The 9,179-nt window shown below is 46.2% G+C and overlaps 1 protein-coding gene across 1 annotated transcript in view; it reads right to left on the reverse strand.

Moving 5' to 3' along the window:
• The window catches only part of LOC105514822 (zinc finger protein 813-like), a 23,128-nt gene extending 20,659 nt beyond the window's left edge, over positions 1–2,469 (reverse strand). Inside the window, exon 1 of the mRNA XM_011946482.1 lies at positions 2,455–2,469. Within this exon, the coding sequence (XP_011801872.1) occupies positions 2,455–2,469 (15 nt within the window). The remainder of the gene's footprint in view (positions 1–2,454) is intronic.
• Between the last annotated feature and the right edge of the window lie 6,710 nt (positions 2,470–9,179).

The following is a 9,179-nucleotide window of genomic DNA, read 5'->3' on the forward strand; positions in this document are numbered from 1 at the left end:
CACAACTGCTTGATCCTGGGAGGCAGAGGTTGCAGTGATCCGAAATCACGCCACTGCACTCCAGCCTGGGCAACAGAAACTCCATCTCAAAAAAATAATAATAATAATTAGCCGGGCACGGTGGCAGGCACCTGTGGTTCCAGCTACTTGGGAGCCTGAAGTAGGAGGATGGCTTAAGCCTGAGGGTGGAAGTTACAGTGAGCTAAGATCATGCCACTGTGCTCCAGCCTGGGCAACCCAGTGAGATCCAGTCTCAAAATAAAATACATGAAAACTAGATTACTCAAAGTATGAAAATCATTTTATTTATATATATATGTTAACAAAATAATGAAACCTACAGACCCACAAAAAACTAGATGTTAATACAAAAGGTTGTCATTTTCCCCAGATTTTCAAACTGTAAAAGTTGTTCAAAATATATACATTTGGGTGTGTGTGTATGTATCTATATGTATATGTGTGTGTGTATATTGTGTGTGTGGGTGTTTATATATATAAAGTTTTTAAAAATATCAAAAGTAGCAAGTTTTGTTTAACTGAAGAGGAATCTCATCTTGCTGGAAAATGATACTTCGGCAGTTGGGGGCAGAGGGGAATCTTGTCAGATCTAAGAAAACAGGAGATGCCCCATCCTAGAGGAAGCAATCACCTTTCAACTGCCTGACCTGGAGGAAGCTTCAGATAGCTGTAGTAATGCAGGTGTGTGCAGAGGCAGCCACTATGGCACTCTTTACACTGGGAAAAATCGCAAAGGACCCACATGTCATTCAGTCAATTTCCAATGCAGATGGCAAAGAGCAAGGTAGCCATGTTTACTAACATGAGAACGTGTAAATTTTCACAACCAGTAGGACCAAATGTCAAAGTAGAATATTTCCTGGAACACAAAGAAGAAAACAGTAGACACTGGGGTCTACTTAAGGGTGGAGAGTGAGAGGAAGGAGATAAGTTGAAAAAATAACTATTGGGGGCCGGGCACGGAGGCTGACACCTGTAATCTCAGCACTTTGGGAGGCTGAGGCAGGTGGATCATATGAGGTCAGGAGTTAAAGACCAGCCTGGCCCACATGGTGAAACCCTGTCTCTACTAAAAATACAAAAATCAGCCACACGTGGTGGCAGTCACCCATAATTTCAGCAACTCAGGAGGCTGAGGCAGCAGAATCACTTGAACCGGGGAGGCAGAGGTTGCAGTGAGCTGAGATCATGCCATTATACTCTAGCCTGGGCAATAAGAGCAAAACTTAGTCTCAAAAAAATAAATAAATAAATAAATAAATAATAACTATTGGGTACGGGGCTTAACACCAGAGTGATGAAATAATCTGTACAACAGACCCCGATGGCACTAGTTTACCTGTGTAACAAACCTTCACATGTGCCCCAAACCTAAAGTAAATACATAAATATAAATTTATTTTTTTTGAGATGGAGTCTTGCTCTGTCACCCAGGGTAGAGTGCAGTGGTGCAATCTCAGCTCACTGCAACTTCCGCCTCCCAGGTTCAAGTGATTCTCCTGCCTCAGCCTCCTGCGTAGCTGGGGTTACAGACGCACACCACCACACCTGGCTAATTTTTTTTTTTTTTTTTGAGACAGAGTCTCGCTCTGTTACCCAGGCTGGAGCACAGTGGCATGATCTCAGCTTACTGCAACCTGCATCTCCCGGGTTTAAGCGCTTCTTCTCCCTTAGCCTCCCAAGTAGTTGGGATTACAGGCACATGCTACGGTGCCTGGCTAATTTTTGTAGTTTTAGGAGAGACAGGGTTTCACCGTCTTGGCCAGGCTGGTCTTGAACTCTTGACCTCGTGATCCACCCATCTCAGCCTCCCTAAGTACTGGGATTACCTGCGTGAGCCACCGCACCTGGCCAATTTCATATTCTTAAAATAATGAGGGAATAAAACGTCTTCTATCATTCATGTCTGCGTATAAACTTTCCATTCTAATTAGTAAGATTTTTGGAGTCAGAAACACAGTAACTCACTCAATTACATAAAAATGTAGTACAAAATCAGGCAGAAAATATTTCCTCATACTGGGCTCCTTTTCTATAATTTACCACGTACTTTATGCACATGAAGACGTGACTTCCATTGGCAGTTGCTCTCATCCTGGTCCACAGAGAGCTGACAGTGCATCCAGATGTGGCCCCTGAACAATCCCTGCTGCCCAACAGCACTCACACCACGGGACCCTCACCCCGTCTCCATCCATGTCTGGTGTGAGCCCTTCCCAGGCCCATGCCCAGTACCGCCTCTTCCCAAGTTCATGTCACTGGGTCATGAGAGATGGAATCTAAGCGAGATGAGAGGGACTGAGGGAAGGCACGGGTGAGTGTGAGCAAATCTGTCAGGCAGGACACTTCAGACTCAGAGAAGATTCTCAACTCCAAGCCCCAGTGTTTCTGAAAGGAAGGAGACAGAACAGTCCACCGAGAATATCATCTCACCTGAGGAGGAGCCATCCCTCCTCTGCTTTCCTCTTCCTCTCCTGGGTTTCTTCCTCACGGACCAAGAAAGAGTCTTTAGAAGTCAATCCTGAATGTTAACAATATGTTGTTTATTGCTCAGAATCAACACACCCCATTCCTGTAACACAAGAACACATACAAAGGACACCTCACCCTGAGGAAATACGGTCCCCTCTGCTGCCCACCGAACCAGGGACAATAAACTCCTACAGGAAAACTCCCGGTCCCCTCCTGAGAAGCCCACACACACGCTGCAGCAGTGGGGAGCTGGGCTGGAATGAGCTCCCCTTCAGGGCACAGACCCAGCCCTGACCAAACCCCATGCAGAGTCTTGGTGAGTTGACTCACGCCTGTCATCTCAGCACTGTAGGAAGCTAAGGTGAGTAGATCCCTTGAGCTCAGGAGTTTGAGACCGGCCTGGGCAACATGGTGAAACCCCATCGCTACCAAAAATACAAAAACTTAGCCAGGCATGATGGCGCACATCTGTGTGTCTGTGGTCCCAGCTACTTAAGAGGCTGAGGTGGGAGGATCACTTGAGCTCAGGAGTTTGAGATCAGCCTGGCCAACATGGTGAAGCTCTGTCTTTACTAAAAATAAAAAAATTGGGCCAGGTGCAGTGGCTCATGCTTCTAATACTAGCACTCTGGAAGGCCAAGGTAGGTTAATTACTTGACGTCAGGAGTTCCAGACCAGCCTGGCCAACATGGTGAAACCTTGTCTCTATTAAAAATATAAAAAGTAACTGGGCTTGGTGGGTGTCTATAATCCCAGCTACTCAGGAGGCTGAGGCAGGAGAATAGCTTGAACCCGGGAGGTGGTGGTTGCAGTGAGCCAAGATCATGCCACTGCACTCCAGCCTGGGTGACAGATTGAGACTCAAAATAAAAATAAAAATACAATAATTAGCTGGGTATGGTGGCACACACCTGCAATCTCAGCTACTTGTGAGGGTGAGGCATAAGAATCACTTGAACCCCAGACACAGAGGTCACAGTGAGCCAAGATCATGAGACTGCACTCACAGCCTGGGCGATGGAGCGAGATTCTGTCCAGAAAAAAAAAAAAAAAAGCATTTATGATATGATTGATGCAGAAATAATAAAACCTGAGTAACGTGACAGAGCCTGATGGGTAGAGGGAACTTCAGATGGGCGAGGGAGGGCATGAGAGACAGCTCTGAGCCTAGACCTGAACGAAGAGGAAAGGGACAGTGCTGTGATCATTTAGGGACCTAGGGTAAGAGCAGGGACAGTGACCAGAGACAGGAAGGGTTTTGACATTTGGGAAAAAAGCAAAGGTGACTGGGGCAGAGGGAGTCAGGAGATGAGGGCAAGCTCCCAGGAGGAGGCTGGACACTGGCAGGGGCCCTGGACACAGGGCTGTGGAGCCACAGTGAGGAGCTGGGCTTTTGTCCTGGGGAACACGGGAAGCCGGTGGAGGGCTCCCTGCCAGGCACGGACATGACCGCTTCATATTTCGCTGTGATATCCTAACACAGAGAAAGGCCCCGAAGACGGTCTCTGTGTCTGAGTCTACACCAGTTTCTTCCATTCTGCTTCCTTTTTTTTTTTCATTTTTGGGGGTACTGCATCCTATTTAAAATTCTAATTACAACTGGCCACTCCCCTCTCCCAGAAGAAAAGCCACACCCAGACACGCACTCTATTTTGCCAATCACTTCAGGGGCCAGGGTCACTCGGGTTGAGTTTTTCTGGTCAAGCCCCTCATCTCCAAGTTGCAGGGAGGCTCACTGGGGTCAGAGAAGGAGACATTTTCTCCAAGTTACCCTGAGAAGGTCTGAGATGAGTGAGGTGTGCCTGAATTCTTGCATGAAGGCCTGGAAGGGCTAATGGGAAGGGTTGGTCTTTATCACCCCTATCCTTGAAACTTAGAGCAGCATCTTTCACATACCTGGGCTAAAGAAACTTCTTTTGCAAGGTTCTGATGCCATTGATTCCCGACATTTAATTCTTCCTTACAAGAAAATCACACTTACAGTTATAAAATGCAGAAGTGTGAACACACAGCTATTGACCTTGAAAATGGTGAAAACAAGGTCAGCTGTAGAAGACAGACATAAGCAAATTTTTTCAAACAAGAATACATGGGTGACCCGGCACAATAGATCACGCCTGCAATCCCAGCACTTTGGGAGGTCGAGGTGGGTGGATCACCTGAGGTCTGGAGTTTGAAACCAGTCTTGCCAACATGGTGAAACCCATCTCTACTAAAAATACAACAAATTAGCCGGCCGTGGAGGCAGGCACCTGTAATCCCATCTACCTGGGAGGCTGAGGCAGGATAATAGCTTGAACTCAGAGGCAGAGGTTGCAGTGAGCTGAGATAGCGCCATTGCACTCCAGTCTGGGTGACAAGAGCGAAACTCCATCTCAGAAAAAAAAAAAAAAAAAGAAAAAAGAATACACGGGAGCTTTCGGAACAGAGTTTCATGCCAATCCAGCCCATCTTTCAACATCAGTCCAGAATGGACCAGAGGGCCTTCAGGGAAACATACACTTAATAGCTCACAGCTCAAGATTTTAACAAATGACAGAAGAAAAGAAAACTGAAAAACAGACTAACTGGTTGAACTCCATTTTGATGTTAAGATAAAAGGTCACTGACATCATTACCAGGTACACACGGAAACAATCAAACTTCTGTATTAGGTTCCAAAGGTTTTCAACAAATAATAAAGACTGGAAAGCATGCAGACCTCGATCTGAACTGGACGCAACTGATTTCAAAAAGAAACTATTTTGAAATTGTTTTTAAAAAAACTCTAACAAATTCTGGGGTCAACAGGAAAATAACTGGAAAACATACATGTACAGAAAAAAATGATGTCAGTTGATTATCGGATGTGACAAAGGCATCTTTCAGAAGTGCTTATGTATTAACGAAGAAATTCTGAAAACTAAGATTTATCTCGGCCGGGCGTGGTTGCTCATGCCTGTAATCCCAGCATTTTGGGAGGCTGAGACAAGTGGATCACCTGAGGTCAGGAGTTCAAGGCCAGCCTGGCCAACATGGTGAAACCCCATCTCTACTAAAAGTACAAAAATTAGCTGGGCATGTTGGTGCACGCCTGTAGTCCCGCCTACTCGGGAGGTTGAGGCAAAAGAATCGCTTGAACCCAGGAGGTGGAGGTTGCAGTGAGCTGAGATCATGCCACTGCACTCCAGCCTGGGTGACTGAGTGAGATTCTGCCAAAAAAAAACAAAAACGAAAACAAAAACAAAACTAAGATTTATCTCAAACTCAAATTGGAAAAAGAAAAGAAAAGAAAGAAATGAAGAGGAAACAGAAAGAAAATAAACATATCATACATGAGAACACAAGTACTTCTGATGTCTCTTTTTGTTTTTTATTTTATTTTTTGTTGTGAGATGGAGACTCACTCTGCCACCCAGGCTGTTGTGCAGTGGCACAATTTTGGCTCCCTGCAACCTCTGCCTCCCAGGTTCATGCGATTCTCATGCCTTGGCCTCCCGAGTAGCTGTGACTACAGGTGCATACCACCACACCTGGCTAACTTTCGTATTTTTAGTAGAGACTGGTTTTCACCATATTGGCCAGACTGGTCTTGAACTCCTGACCTTAGGTGACCCACTCACCTGGGTCTCCCAAGGTGCTGGGATTACTGGTGTGAGCCACCACACTTTGATGTCCCTTTTAAAAAGTACTATGTAGGCCAGGTGCGGTGGCTCATCCCTGTAATCCTAGTACTTTGAGGGGCCTACGCAGAAAGGTCCTTTGAGCCCAGGACTTTGAGACTGGCCTGGGAAACATAGTGAAACCTCATTTCCACAAAAACAAACAAACAAAACAAAACAAAACAAAACACCACAAACAAACAACTAGCTGGGATTGGTGGCTCACGGCTGTGGTCTCAGCTACTTGGGAGGCCAAGGTAGGAGGATCGCTGGAGCCCAACAGGTCGAGGCTGCAGTTAGAGGAGATCATGCCACTGCACTCCATCCTTGGCAATACAGCCAGGCTCTGTCCCAAAATATTAATTAATTGATTGATGTTCCAGTAGGCAGAGGCTGAGCCTCTACTACTGAGTCTTATGCTACCACTGCATACCCAGCATGCACAATTCCTGTGAGTTAAACAGCAGTGGGAGTAGACAAATTGTGCCTTAGATGCACCACAGTCAGCTGAAACCGGCAGCTCAGGACAAGTGGACCAGCCAGCAAGACCCAGATCATCCAACTCGGCTGGTCCTGAGACGAGACGAAGCTGCTGCTGAGGACGACAGCCTGCTCTGCTCACTTTCTGAGGCTGACCAGTCTACACATGGCTGAAGCTTGAAGAAACAGCAAGCCCTGCTCTAGCCACATACCGGAAGCTGACTAGACTATGCACAGCTGAAGCTTGAGGACATGTCAAGCAAGTAAATGTAGTTAGTAATCTTAAGACTAGTAGTTTTCCTTGTAATACTAACCGTTTCCCGACTGTTCCGTCGTTCTGACCAACCTCCTCCCCCAGGGAAGGTCCTCTTCTGACCTCGCTGGATATGAATACGCTGTCCATTGTTTTGCTGTTGTTACCCCCTCTTAACCATGTTAGAAGAGGCACCTATAGAAAGGTGTCCCCACTGTACACATACTGCTTAGGACACCCAGACCCGTCCAGCCCAGCCAGTGTACCATACTGGTTAGGAGTGTATAAGGACTCACTGAAGAACTTGTACTTAAAATCAGCCCACCTACTCAATTTGTTCAATTTGTGACCCTGGAAATAACCAACCTTATGTATGTTATAACCCGATGTTTTCACCTGGTGAAGAGTTTAATATTCGTGCAAGGTCAAAAGAAACTCCCCTCTTAAACCAAACCAAGGTCCCTCCCTTTTATCGATGGCCTACTTCTCTGTATTTTGATGCTTGTCCAGCAGCAGACCTAGACTCACCCGTCTGTGGTAACCTACCTGTACAGAGATACTATAGAAATGACTATAAATACCTATGCATGCCACCTTGTCCCCCTGGGACCCAGAAAAAGATGGTCAGTATTGCATATCGTGGCACCCCAGCACACAGCAAAGGCCAATTATGCTTACCGAAATGCCGGCAAAACCAGATTGTGAAACAAAAACCTGTCGTCCTGTAAATGTCACCATTCTAAAGCCAGACTTACCCATGCAGACTGCGGGTTACCCCACACATGTCTCCACACACCTACCCAGCAACCTACCGATACGTTATCAAAAAGGAACCCAGACCAGCAACAATTCCGAGTCTTTAAATCATTCCATAAGCACGTAGACCAGAAGTTACCAGAGCCTCCTCCTTTAGCTAAAAACCTGTTTGCTCGGGTGCTGAAAACATTGCTAGCAGCTTAAGCGTTTCCTCATCATATGAGACCAGTGGCCTTAAGAAGCAAAAGAGTTAATGTCACAAGATAATTTAACTCTAACTGACTCTTCCCCCGAACCGATGCCCACAAGTTCAAGCGCCTCGCTCTTAAAAACTTCCATTATCAGGAGATACTGTGTTGCTCATTAAGGAAAAGCTTTTACGGACTCAGTAGAAGAATTAACTTGTTTAAGACAGCAATATTATAATAAAACACTAAAGAAAACTTCATGGCAAGGCAAAGATGACTCCAGATCACCTCATCCCAATCCATTCTCTCATTTCTCTTCTCTAAACCGCATCTAGTATCAGCTTGAAGCTCCAAATACCTGGCAAGCACCCTCTGATCTCTATTAGATCTGTGGGCCTCGGGACTACCGACAGTTGCCAGGAAAGTGGACAAGGGCTTGTGTACTTGAAACAACTAGACCATCTTTCTTCTTACTCCCACTGCAACAGACAGAAACTTTAAGCTACCCTGTCTACAATAAATTTTTTTTTTTCTTTTGAGACGGAGTCTCGCTCTGTCGCCCAGGCTGGAGTGCAGTGGCCGGATCTCAGCTCACTGCAAGCTCCGCCTCCCGGGCTCACGCCATTCTCCTGCCTCAGCCTCCCGAGTAGCTGGGACTACAGGCGCCCGCCACCTCGCCCGGCTAGATTTTTGTATTTTTTAGTAGAGACGGGGTTTCATCGTGTTAGCCAAGATGGTCTTGATCTCCTGACCTCGTGATCCGCCCGTCTCGGCCTCCCAAAGTGCTGGGATTACAGGGTTGAGCCACCGCGCCCGGCCGTCACAAGATAATTTAACTCTAACTGACTCTTCCCCCGAACCGATGCCCACAAGTTCAAGCGCCTCGCTCTTAAAAACTTCCATTATCAGGAGATACTGTGTTGCTCATTAAGGAAAAGCTTTTACGGACTCAGTAGAAGAATTAACTTGTTTAAGACAGCAATATTATAATAAAACACTAAAGAAAACTTCATGGCAAGGCAAAGATGACTCCAGATCACCTCATCCCAATCCATTCTCTCATTTCTCTTCTCTAAACCGCATCTAGTATCAGCTTGAAGCTCCAAATACCTGGCAAGCACCCTCCGATCTCTATTAGATCCGTGGGCCTCGGGACTACCGACAGTTGCCAGGAAAGTGGACAAGGGCTTGTGTACTTGAAATAATTAGACCATCTTTCTTCTTACTGCCACTGCAACAGACAGAAACTTTAAGCTACCCTGTCTACAATAAATTTTTTTTTTTTTCTTTTGAGACGGAGTCTCGCTCTGTCGCCCAGGCTGGAGTGCAGTGGCCGGATCTCAGCTCACTGCAAGCTCCGCCTCCCGG

Source organism: Colobus angolensis, unplaced genomic scaffold, assembly GCF_000951035.1.
Source record: "Colobus angolensis palliatus isolate OR3802 unplaced genomic scaffold, Cang.pa_1.0 Scaffold25, whole genome shotgun sequence".
NCBI lineage: Eukaryota > Metazoa > Chordata > Mammalia > Primates > Cercopithecidae > Colobus > Colobus angolensis.